Here is a 12,851-nt window from a genome sequence, read left to right as displayed (position 1 = left end):
TTTACTGATATATTTCACAATTTCAGTCTTTATTTGAATAATGATAACATTAATAAGAAAATACATTCCCCCTAAAGTCTATTATGCTTAATAGACTTTTTAAAATGGAATTTTATTTTTTCCAATTACATTTAAAAACAATTTCCAACATTTGTTTTTTAAAATTTTGAGTTCCAAATTCTCTCCCTTCTTCTTCCCCCTTATTGAGAAGCAAAGCGATTTGATATAGGTTATACTAATGTCTATGATGCTGAGGTCACTAGGGCCCACTGAGTAAATTATTCCTTTCAGTTCATGACATGATAACTATATAGTAAAAGAAAAAAAAGCCTCCTTAAGCAACTAATTTACTCCCTTAACAGAAGTTTCAGACTTAATGATTTTAAGTTTTGTGTATGTACATATGCATATATAGCCATACATATTATATAAACTATTTCTGTTATGACATGATCTCTCTGACAGCATCATTTCCAGGACCTACAAATCCTATTTTTCATTTTTCTAACACATAAAAGTTACTTAACCAAGTTCTTTAACCTGTCATTCATATCTGAATAAGCTTCTTTGTATGTATTTATAAATTTTGTTAATGAGAACTGACATGGATACATAGTATGGTATATGAAACAGAAGAGAGATCCTAGGAATCTTGTGCCTTTATACTTGGTCTAAGGCCCCAACAGGGAAAGTAACAAAACAGGTAAATAGCCTGGGTCTTGAATAACTTTTAAGAAGGAATTATGTTGATGGGAAGAGGAATTGCAGGGAAAGACAAAGTTACCAAAAGTTTCCTGACTCCAACTTCATAACTTTTTCTGATACATAATTTTCCTATTTAAAAAAAAAAGGTTTTCATGTACTCTGGCCTCAGAAGGTAGAATTAGCACTAATGGATAGAAGTGTAAAGAAGCAGCTTTCCTTTATTACATAAGGAAATACTTTCTAACAGCTATAGCTATTAAAAAATGAAACAGATTGCCTCAGGGAACAGTGAGTTTGCCCTCATTAAAGGTCTTCAAAAAGGAGCTGGACAACTAGGCACAGTACTGTGGATGCCATAAAAAAGTCATCATTTAGGTATGAATAGATAGGGGTCAGACCAAATGGTCTCTCAGGTCTCTTCTACCTTTATGATCTTACTTACATTATTATTTTAGAAAAGCTTTTCATGATATGAATAGGAATTTATAATAGCATCATCAATATAGTTGTCTGACAAAAAATTAGCTACTCAATCTTTTAAAGACTCTATCTTGGATTTAAATTTTCCTCACTAACTGCTAAGAGAACAATGTCAAGTGAGACTGTTGTTTGTTTGGTGCTTTTTGGAGACTGGATCTCATTTTCATCCAGGCTTGAAGCATGTGCCAGTCCCATAAGTGAGCAGCATGGAAGTTTTGACTCGTTCTGTTTTTGACCCTGGCTGGTTTGGCCCTCCCTGGACAGCATGGTGGCCCCTGGCTCCAGGGGTGGCAGACTGAGTGTGGACACCAGATCAATGTTATCCCTACTGTAACTAAGAATTCCCAAACTGAAGCAATCTACCAGCCTCAATGCCCCATTTTCTCCCAACACAGGGACTGCATGTGTGCATAACCACACCCAGCTGATCCTAACTTTCTGTATGCATCCAAACTCTTCCTTCTTTCTTGCCTTACTATTTTTTTTAAAGTCTCAACCTATTTTTCTCCCTGGTAAGCAGTATGGAAATTAAGCATTTTTCACACAGATACTGACACGGTGGTCACATTTCTCTGGTGCTCCAGAATGTCAACAATTTATTCTTAAACTGTGAAACTTAATCTTGTGGAAAAATAACATCCTTGGAAAGAAACAAGATTAATGTTATACTCTTGGCTATAACACTCTCTCAGAGGGTAGAATGAGATACCACTTAGAGATAATGTACATTTCTTTCACATTTTTCTTGTTTGTTCTCCATGAGGAAGTAGAATTTTATGAGTTAAAACACTTTTTTTCCTGTTTCTTAGGTACTGGTGATGAATTCATAAGCCCTTTAAATTAAGGGTTTTACAACATACTAACTCATTTAATCTTAAAGAACTACCACCAATACATGACCTTGTTAGGGCGGTATCTGGAGTTAGCAATCTTTCTTCTCGCTCTTTTTCCCTTCCAAAGAATGATTACATGAAAATTTACTTGTTGACAAGATTTCCTTGGCTTTTTGTTTTGGCCGACCCTCAGAAATTCAGACTTGCATTTAAAAAAGGAAGGTGGAGCCAAAGATAAAATGGATTCTAGCCAAGGACCATTTCAAAAAGGAAAGGTAACAATGAGATAGAAAAATCTGTATAGACTTCAAAAGAAAATTCTTGGGAAATATGGGAAGACTACTCTTTTATCTTATAAGCACTCAACACCTGTGAGACATTTGTTCTGTCATGCAGATCAGTCCAGAAACAGAGGTTGGTGTTTTTTTTGAAAGTGCTTGCTATTCATCAAGTCAATTAGGCATCTGCAATTAGAAGCCCTATAAAGTGTACTTTAATCCTGCTCCACACCCATCGGAAGGAATGAGGCCGTCCAACAATGCAGCTCCTGTATGAACAGGCATTCTGTTCAGCCAAGTATTTGGAACTGTAACAGTGGCAACCTAAGCCACCAGTTCAAGAGGCACTGCTCAAAAGGCCAAACGTCATGCTACAAGTAATGCTATCCTCACTTGCATCGGAATTCAGGAGCAACAAAACTGAGAAGTACTAGATGAATACATGCATGCTTAAAACACAAGCAAATTAAGTTTAAATAAGAAGCCAGCAACGTAGCAGGGATTGTTATTCAAAAAAGAATAATGTCAAGAATTTGACCCTAATTCCCATGTCCCCAGTCTCCCCAAAATATTTAAGTGGACTGAATGATCAGAATCACTTGATTACAAGATCAAACTACACGCAACTGGGACATTTAAAAAGATATGTGCATAAAAACACTTCCCTTTTAACAAGAGATTAATTTGGGGCAGATTATCTAATTTGACTTTGAAGATTAATAATGTTGCTAATGTTCCTTTGGTGAACAGAAATTTCAAAGTTAAAAATTTTAAATCCATATTATTTGCCCATATTTATGACATAAATTTATACCTTAATCACAAATAAATTATTAAATGTGGACAATTTCATCTACATGAACTTAAAACTTTTAAATTTACTGATATCCATTAACAGAACAAAAAAGAATGAGGTCACATTCTTGTCACTGCAGAAATGCTGGCATACTGTGGGAAGCTACAATGAATTATCCTTGAAATTTACCTCTCATTCTGCTTAGAAAGACCTCAATATTACACTAAAAATATAAAACTTCTCTTTTAAGCGTTCATAAAAATCTCTAGAAAGCTGTTCTGTACTTTGGCAAATAGTAATGAGATCATAGGAAATTATAGAAGTCTAAGACAGTAGATTATGAAACTATATGTTATTCTCTTTATTTTTAGTCCTCATCTCACCATATTATTGTTTGTAAATATTAATGAGATTGATAAAATAAATGTAGACATTCTTAAGAAACTAAGTGCACTATTTCTATTCTTTTAGGAGCAAGATAAAACTGAAAAACATGTTTCTTCTTTAATATAACAGTCCCACTTTTATCATTTGAAAGTCAATAGGCTAAAAAAATATGATGTAGCTCCAATTTTATAATAATAACATTTGTTCAGTTTTCTATGAGCTCCTGAGCATACTGGCAAGCTGTGGAAAATACTTTTAGTATGGTATAAGAACACAACTGAATTGAGAATCTACATGATATATATTTGTAACAATAATGAATCTGGGAAATAAAATTTTCTAAATTTTAATTCATCAATAATGCATCTTGCGCCTGGAAAGTAATTAAATAAGAACAAATATAGGAAGGAAAAGGAGTTCAAGAAAGGTTATTCTTCAAGAAAACAGGGAAACTTCAAAACATAATTTCTATCAACTCTGAACAAATGAAAATCTTCATGAGACATTTCTAAAATATGAAAGCTAAATAACATTCTGTAAGGTGTTCATACATACATGACATCTGGTACTATAAAATTATAACACATTGTGGTAAATAAATTCTTTAGTATGAAATAATTTATCTGAAGGTGCTAAAGCAAAAACTTCATTTATGAAAACCTGTTTTCATGTCCTATGAACAGATATGGGATGAAAACAATCTTTAAAAGAAAATTTCCAATCATCATTACACTATGAAATGGCACACTAATATATACACATTTGATCAAATTTTGCCTTTATATACATATGGTAAGGGGTTTGGGTGCATGTAAATATTTATCTGTGAGTAGAATATTCAAGTGAACATGTCATTTTCTTCAAGGTAACTTGTTTTTTGCTGACCCCTGGATTTAAAAGAAATTAGTCAATTTTCATTTCTATTTATAAACTTCAAAACAAATATAGTCCAGGCAAGTTCATGTTTGATGTCTCTCAAATAGCCTCTTACACTAGCTCTATAAGAGGATCCCCACCTTCTTAAAAAATTAACTATCCTTCAGGCATGTCTTTGATGTTATCACATAGTCAGAGGATCTAATTTTACACAAAAGTTGGACAAGAAATACTGAGTAAGGGCTAAGCATGAAAAAGTTTGCCCAGTGGCAAATTTGCCTGAACCTACAGAAAGCATGTTTTTAAATGACCTTTAAATTAGCATTTAAAAGCTTTAAGAATCTGTAAAATACCACCAAATACATGGGCAAGGAAAGATATATTGTACACTGAACTATAGAATTTTTCCCCTTTTCTTTATTATTCATGGTATGCAAACAAGCCATGAGTTGCCAGATTAATCTGCCTTGGGAATTTTTTGTATGAATTAAACTAATAATAGCACTATGACTGATTACAGTGTTTGTAGCAATTATATAATTTATTACCTAGAGGAAACAAAAAAGCAAGCTGTGTTACAAAGAATTATATTGCTAGTTTTTTCCCCATGAGACTGTCATATTCCTTGAAAGGGTGGTTCTTGGAAGATAATTCATCAAAAACAGAGAATGTGATTTAAAAAAAAAGCAATGCTACTGAAAAATTCTCAACATCAAGTTAAGAATCTGAAAAGTACTAGCTTTAAAAAGAATTTTTAATGAAGTTGTCCCAAGTCTATCTGGATAAAGAATTCTTAAGTTTGCTGGTTTCTGATGGGCATTAAAAAATAACAGCATGCAAGAAAATTTACCAAATGCCACAGGATCCCTTATAGGTAATGCAAACAAAGCTCTTAAAGCTGTTAGTTGTCAAAGTAAGATTAATTAATGAATATTTTAAAATATTCATAAATAAAATTGGGTAAAATGTTAATTTTTCATTCACAGATGTTCATGGAAACAGGCAGTTACTTAAACATTTGGTCCCTTTAAGGAAGAAAAGGAAACAAGCATTTATTAAGCATCTATGTGTCAGGCACTGTGCTTTACAAATATTATCTCATTTGAGCTTCACAACAACCTTGGGCGGTAGGTACAATTATTACCACATTTTACAGTGGAGGAAACTGAAGCAGGCAGATGTTAAATAATTTGTCCAGCGTCACCCAGCTATTGTCTGAAGTTATATTTGAATTCAGGTTTTTTTTTGACTCTGACTGCTCTAACCCAAGGTATATTAATTTAAAAAGTTACCTTATTTCACTTCCAGATCACAAATGAATATAAAGTTTTAAAAATAAATAAATATATATATATATATATATACATACACACATATGTATTAGGGTATATACTGTAATTCAAGCTTGCTGCTGCTCCACTTGAATTACCCATACTGTAAGCCACAATTAAACATTCTAGAAAAGCTCATCCCAAGAATGGAAGGGAGGTAGAGGTTTGGAGGTGGGTATAGTTATTTAGTAGACAGTGGAAAATGCTTCTTTATATTAATGGCCTTATCTAAATGTCTGTTTAATCTAAACTAAAAGTGAAAAATATTTTCATAAAAAAAATATTGTAGACAGGACAACTGAGTTTCTCCATAATTTTCCTTCACTAATCTTCCAGATCTAGCTCTAAGATCTTTTAACTGATATGTCCCCCAAACTCAAGTATCTTACATCATTTATCCACCAAGGCTAGAAAGGGACACTGATGATAAGACTTTCATTTCAGATGCAGAAAAACTATTTAAAGTTTATTCATTAACTGTCACAAGGTAATACGGCAAGTCAATATTTTTAAAAAGAAGAAAATGGAGTATCAATGGTACTCTTCAGCTTTAGTGTGTTGTCATTCACATTACTTGAAATTTCAAAGGAATAATGAAGTCCAGTAAAGTACAGAACTCTAATTATATTACTCTGTTGAATATAGTCATTTGGGAGGTTAAAAAAAGTGAAATTTAACTTTAAAAGTCGAATTAATTTTAAAAGTTGCTGACTAGATTAATAATTAATTTTATATGAAACATTCTCTACTAAAAAGTAATCCTAATGAAACTAAAAATCGTAGGAAAATCCAAAAAATTTAAAGAATAATGCTACAGCTTTAGTATTAGGCTCTCACCAAGTTATTTTAAGGTTGAGGCTACACCATCATAAGGTCCTTCAGATAACTAAATTGCCTTGGACAAGCTCTAAAATGAATAGATTTTATAATGAATCCCATATCACAATGGCTCAGGTTTTAGTGACATTCCGGCAATAAATAAATAACAATCTAAGAATTTTCGAGTTAGAAGGAACAATCTAGTCTATTCATACCACTAACAAACCATGGAGAGGAAAATATTTAACACACAATTATTCATGAATACAAATGTGGTTTTTTGTAGACCAAAGCTAATTTAACTGCAATCAAAATGAAGCACTAATGTTCAACTGAAGTTAATTACCCCTAGCAAAGTGATCAGATCTCTGTGGCATTCAGAAAGTAAGGACTTTTTCTAGACTCTGCCAACATTCAGTTCTTTTTTATCTGATATGCATCTTTATAATATCATTACTTAAGAAAGGTAAAACAACATTGAAAAAAAAATTACCTTGTACTTCTTTGTCATGACACTCCTTCAGTTTTGCCCAGAGATCTTTAAAATCACTGACTGTTTCTGCAGAACTGGGACTACCACAACTACTTGCAGGAACACTCATCTTGTTTTCTCTGGTCCCAATCTTCTGCTTACCTGATGTTCTCTCCTCACCTTGCTGTCACATTATACAGTTATGAAGCTGTCTCTGTGAAGACAGTTGGAACACCTGAATGAGAAATGCCAACATGTGTGTGACTTGCAGTGATAAATGAAAAAGAATTACATGGTTTTTTTTTTAATTTATGTACAATTAATCACCTTAAAAGTGGGGAAAGGTGGAGATAGGTGGGATGACACCATAACTCCAGGAATTTGGTTTTGAATTAAATTAAAATGTTTTTCAGATAATCAATTTCTTTTCACAAGAACTTTTGTAGAAGTTATGCTAAATTAAAGACATTTTGACTGATTCTAAGCCACATAAGGCGAATATAGATTTGTTTATAGTCTTACTTTTTCTATCATATCCAATTAACTTTTCCTTAGTACAGAGAAAGTGGCTATTTTCATATTCGGGACTGATACATAAACAATGGATAGAAACTTGGACACATTCTATGAAAATACTAAATTATGGGGACAATCATCTCAACATAATATATACATACATACAAACATACACACACACACACCCCATATATACATATATAGATTGAAAGTGCTAAATTTTTAAAATAGTGCTTTCAGGTTTGTGAAGAGCTTTTCATATATTATCTCATCTGATCCTCATAACAGCTAGAGAAGAAAGATTCCTATACTATTTTTGTTTTACAGATAACTAAACTGTGTTCAGCTAAGTAAAGAAACTTTCCAGAATCACAAAGCTACTAAGTGTCAGAAGCAGCTTTTACATTCTGGTCTTCCTGACTTCAAATGATTAAGAAGACTTTGATACACAAACTATATCTAAGTTACATTGTCATTTCAGTCATCTGACTGCTTTTTCTCTTCAGGAAAGGTGAGAAGAGACAGAAGATGACTATACAGGAATCAAACACATATGAAACTGTAAAGGTCTATACAAATAAGTATATTAACCAAGAATTTTAAAGGTGGTTAATGTTTAGAAGTCCAACAAAGGTTTGCTTCTCTATCTGTATACCTGCTGAAAGAAGTAGATACTTCTGGAAATTTCTCAAGACTAAAAAATACTTTGAATTATTAGTTACCAAGCTGAAAAAAGGTCATCAAATAAACACTATGAATTACTCACCATCAGAACATTACACACATAACAAATATACTGATAATCTACCAAGTCTCATTTTGGAGAGTTTCAATACCACCTTTCAACAAGAAACCCCTTACTGGAGGTGAACAAGATACTGACTTGAATCTTCCATTAACTGAGGTTAAATCTTCTAATAAAGGCTAAATTATTAAATCAAGGAATCAGTAAGTATTTATTAAGCTAAGTTTACATTTGAATGGGGAAGACAATTATATCTACAAATATATATGGCCTAAATATAAAGTAAACAAACACAAATATATTCAAAGTAGTTTGGGAAGGAAGGCACAAGAAATTGGGATAACCAGAAAAAGTTTAATGCAGAAAATGGTGATTGAGCAGCAAGTATTTCTCTTTAAAGAAGAGAAGTGCTAATAGAGGACAGAGTTCAATCCAGGTGTGTGGGACAAGAGGTGAAGAGAGGAGAGCACAGACTAAGATGGTAGCTGTGTGAGTGGTGAAGAGTTGGATGTGAAAAATGTTGTTTGGATGTTCTGAGGGAAAGTGAGAAGTTCAAGGTAATGTCAAAGTTCTGAATCTGTGAGACTGGAAGGATGACAAGGTCTAGTTTAAGGGAAAAGATGAGTTCAGTTTTAGACATGCTGAATTTAAAGTGCCTCTGGGGTATCCAGTTTGAAATATCCAATAGGCAATTGGAGCCATGGGATTAAAAGTCAGGGGAGAGACAGAGACTGATTCTGTATAGATGTGGGGGTCATGTGCTGAGAAATGATCATTAAATTCATGGAATTTTATGGGGTTACTGGAAGTGGGGAGGGAGAAGACTAAGGAATTTAGGACGGAACGTTGGGGAACATCCACAGTTAGGGAGCATGATAAGGATTATGATCCAGCAAAAGAAAAAGAGGAGTGGTCAGACAGGTCAGTTAACAAGTTTACTAGGTGGTCCTAGCCACTGTGCTAAGCAATGAAGACACAAAGAAAAAAAAATAGTCCCAGCTCAAGGAGTTCATTAGTGTCAAATACAGCAGAGGTAAAGAAGGATAAGGACTGAGAAAGGATCACCATATTTGGCAATTAAGAGATCCAATGAAACCTTCAGAAAGCAATTTCAGTTGAGTGATGGGTTGTGAAGTAAAGGGCTAAGGAGTGAAAGCAGAGAAAAGTGGAGAGTATGGATAGTTTTTACAAGGAATTTGGGTGAAAAGGGGAGGTGAGGTACACAACAAAAGCTTGAGGGGGATGGAAGAGTATAGTGAAGGTTTTTTCAGGATGAAACTCTGGTATGTCTTAAGGTAGTAGGGAAGAAATTAGTAGAAACAAGAGATTGGAGAGAGGGAAGGATCAAGGACATCTATTAGAAGAAATGGGATGGGATCAAGTGCACATGTAGAACAGCTGATCTTGGCAATAAAGGCCTTCTTTCTGCCAGAAACCGGGGGAAAGGAAAAGAGGAGAGAATGGGAGGTAATATCAAGGGATTTTAAGAATAAGTAAATGGGGGAAACAGGAGTTCAAATTGAATAGTCTCTATTTTCTCAATGAAAAAGAACGGCCCTCATTTGAGAAAGAGGGGAAGGTGTAGGTCTTGGAGACCTGAGGAGGGAATGAAATAACTTCTGTGTGGAATAAAAAAGGGAATCAATTAGGGAGGAATAAAGTACAGCCTTGTTGCAGGGAGGATCCAGTTGAGGTTAGATAATATGATAATGTAAAGTCAGTCAGCATGGGTGAGAATTTATATATTTCTATAACAGCAGCTCCTCAATAGGAGGAGAAGAGCTAGATGATAAGAGGAATCCAATGCTAAGGTCTGGCAAGAGGTGAGTGGCAACAGAACAAGGGGAAAGCAAAGGTGAGTGGCAATAGGACAAAGTAAAGGGGCAAGGAAATCAAGAACAGGGAATAGTGTATAGCTGAAATGGTTAACTACTGGATAGAGATTATAAAGAGAGAAAAATGAAATCAGAGCAGGGTTAATAGCCTGAGAAAATACTGAGGGATGGAAGTACTGAAGGAGAATAATTTCTGGTGATCTTAATGGAGAATACATTTAGGAAGGATGGAGGCATATGGAGTTATGGTCAGAGAAGGGAATGTCAAAGGTTCTAATTAGGGAAGTTGAATATGTGAGGATAAATAGTGAATTCTAGTTTGTGATCCACCCTGATATGTGGCTGAAGTAAAGAAGTGAGTAATAGGACTTGAGACAGAAGAATTGAGAGGATGGAACATTTGTGGATAATTCAAGTCCCCTAGTAGAACAGGAGTTGAGAAAGAAATGAATATTGTGAACCAGGCACCAAACTAGCCAAGAAAGAAGGGGAGCGTGACCTGGAGCATCAGTATAACACAATGAGTAAAATGTGGATTCTGTGGAATGTTCAAAGGAAAGCAAAAATAGAAAAGAAACTGATAGTCCTAAATGGGGTGGTGGTGGTGGGGGGGAAGATCTAATTCTCTACAACAAAATATCTATATGTGGCAATAGAGATGAATATTTATAAAGTATCTCTAAGAGATACTGTGAAACAATGCATTATTTTAATACAATTCTTGGCTTTCAAAAAAGAAAAACAGTCATGAGTGATAAAACTTTAGAATCTCCCACCTATCCTTTAGGCCTACCACAGTTTATAAAAGGGAGCACTTATTTTATAGGAGTCATCCTACAGAAAAGACATGATTATGTATTCTTCTCTGCAACACAGTCCATTTTATTTTCATAAAATTCTAAAATCCTTTATCAATATGCCCCCATGCTCTCTCTTTCAGCTCTAAAATCTATGATCCTATGTGAAAATTCTAACTTTCAGGGTTCCATTCCTATCCTAAATTTCTATAGCATTTACCTTGTGTTGCCTCCCTCTCAAATAAATTTTAAGTTCCTCATGGGACAAGTATTGTGTCTTATACTTTTGTGTTTCCTAGAACTGTGCTAATCTGTTATCTTGAGGGTAAAATTAACTATGAACCTTATCAATTTAGCCAATTTGTTAATGACCCACTAGGAGAAAAGCAGTGATGCTTAGAATACAAAGATGAAAGAGTCTCAGTCCTTGAGGAATTTACAATCTAACGTGATAGAAAAGTCACACACAATAACAATCTTCCTACATGACACTTATCCAACTTACTTACTCTAGAGGCAGCTTGATGTGATGAAGGGTGTTAAGGCTTGCAGTTAGGAGAACTGTATTCCATTCTAGCTCCAATATTTTACTAGGTATGTAACCACAGTCAACTGAGTGTCAGTTTACTTAACTGTAAAATGGGGATCAGAGTTTCATAGACTTGGAGATGGATGGAATCTTTGAGGTCACCTAGACTAACACCCTCATGTAATTACACTGAGGACAATAAAGCTCAAAAAAGTCAAATGATCTACTCAAGATCACCCAGTAAGTAGAAGAGCCAAGATTTGAATTCAAGACCTCTGACTGATCCAGCACTGTTTCTACTGTAAATAGCTGGATTACCTTGCAGGACTGTTTTCAGTAGGGACTTTATAAATCATATGTGTATGTGTATATACATTTACATATATAATACCTGATAAACCCTTTATATATGTACAAAGCATACACACACATATACAAGTTTTGAAAAGTACTAGATTTGGAGTCAGCACATCTGGGTTTAAATTCCAGCTCTGCTGCTTAGTTAGCTTTGTGTATTTGGGCAAGTTGTTTCCTTCTCTAGGCCTAGGCTTAATCATTTTAAATCTTATCTGAAAGATCTAGAGAAAGTGCTAAGAAAATCATAGAAACAGATCACTTTTGAGGGCAGGGGCATGTAGGTAAAGAACATTTTACAGAGGTGGCCCCTGAGCTGAGTGAAATTTGAAAGAAGAGGCTGAGAACAAGAAATCTATAGATTCTTGTATTCTAGACATGGGGGGAGGGGGGCAGTCTATGCATAGGGTAGGCAGGAACATATAAACGTGAGCAAATGAGAGTAGAATGAAATAAGCCATCAAAGGTAGTTTGGAAACAGACTCTAGAGGTCTTTAAACACTAGGTAAATGCGTTTTTATTTTATCCTACAGGCAAAAGTGGAATGACAAAATCAGACCAATGCATTAGAAAGGTCATTTTAGCAAATGCATAAAAGATGTTTTAAAGAGGTGAGAGAGAGAAGGCAAAGAGACTAGTTAGGAAACTTAACAGTCCATGAGAAAGGTAAAGGGGGAGGGGTTGCCTTGAACTAAGGCAGTAGCAATTTGTGTGGCTGGGAGAGGAACTGTCTCTGGAGATAGAATCTATAGGTCTTGACAATTAATTAGAGAAAGCAGTTGAAAAGGCATTCTGGGTTTGAAGCTCAATTAAGGACATATTGAAATTTAGGCACTAAAGATGTCCAGCAGAGTTGGAATTATAAGGTTTCCCAAAAGGTTTCTTTTCAGTTTCAGTTTAAAAGCGTATTAAGACTTTTTGGAGGAGCAGCAGTACATAGGGATAATCAATACATGAGGACAAAGATAATGAGCTCGATATAGAGATACGGGAATTATCCCATTCAATTTCAACTGAGAGAAGGGAAGGGAAGGGAAGGGAAGGGAAGGGAAGGGATAATCAATACATGAGGACAAAGATAATGAGCTCGATATAGAG

At 34.6% G+C, this 12,851-nt stretch overlaps 1 protein-coding gene across 7 annotated transcripts in view; it reads right to left on the bottom strand.

The window, feature by feature from the left end:
- The window catches only part of RBBP8 (RB binding protein 8, endonuclease), a 120,564-nt gene that overhangs the window by 81,978 nt on the left and 25,735 nt on the right, over positions 1-12,851 (bottom strand). For 5 of the 7 annotated variants that reach the window (XM_069099772.1, XM_069099771.1, XM_069099769.1 and 2 more), the window contains one exon: positions 6,999-7,212. In XM_069099772.1, coding sequence (XP_068955873.1) covers positions 6,999-7,107 — 109 coding nt within the window. In that variant the 5' untranslated portion in view covers positions 7,108-7,212. The remainder of the gene's footprint in view (positions 1-6,998; positions 7,213-12,851) is intronic. The other 2 variants (XM_069099773.1, XM_069099774.1) reach the window with 1 other exon arrangement.

This window comes from Petaurus breviceps, unplaced genomic scaffold (genome assembly GCF_028583685.1).
Source record: "Petaurus breviceps papuanus isolate PSGF00001 unplaced genomic scaffold, PetGlider_PUasm1.0 38, whole genome shotgun sequence".
NCBI lineage: Eukaryota > Metazoa > Chordata > Mammalia > Diprotodontia > Petauridae > Petaurus > Petaurus breviceps.
This window is presented reverse-complemented; position numbering and strand designations above follow the sequence as displayed.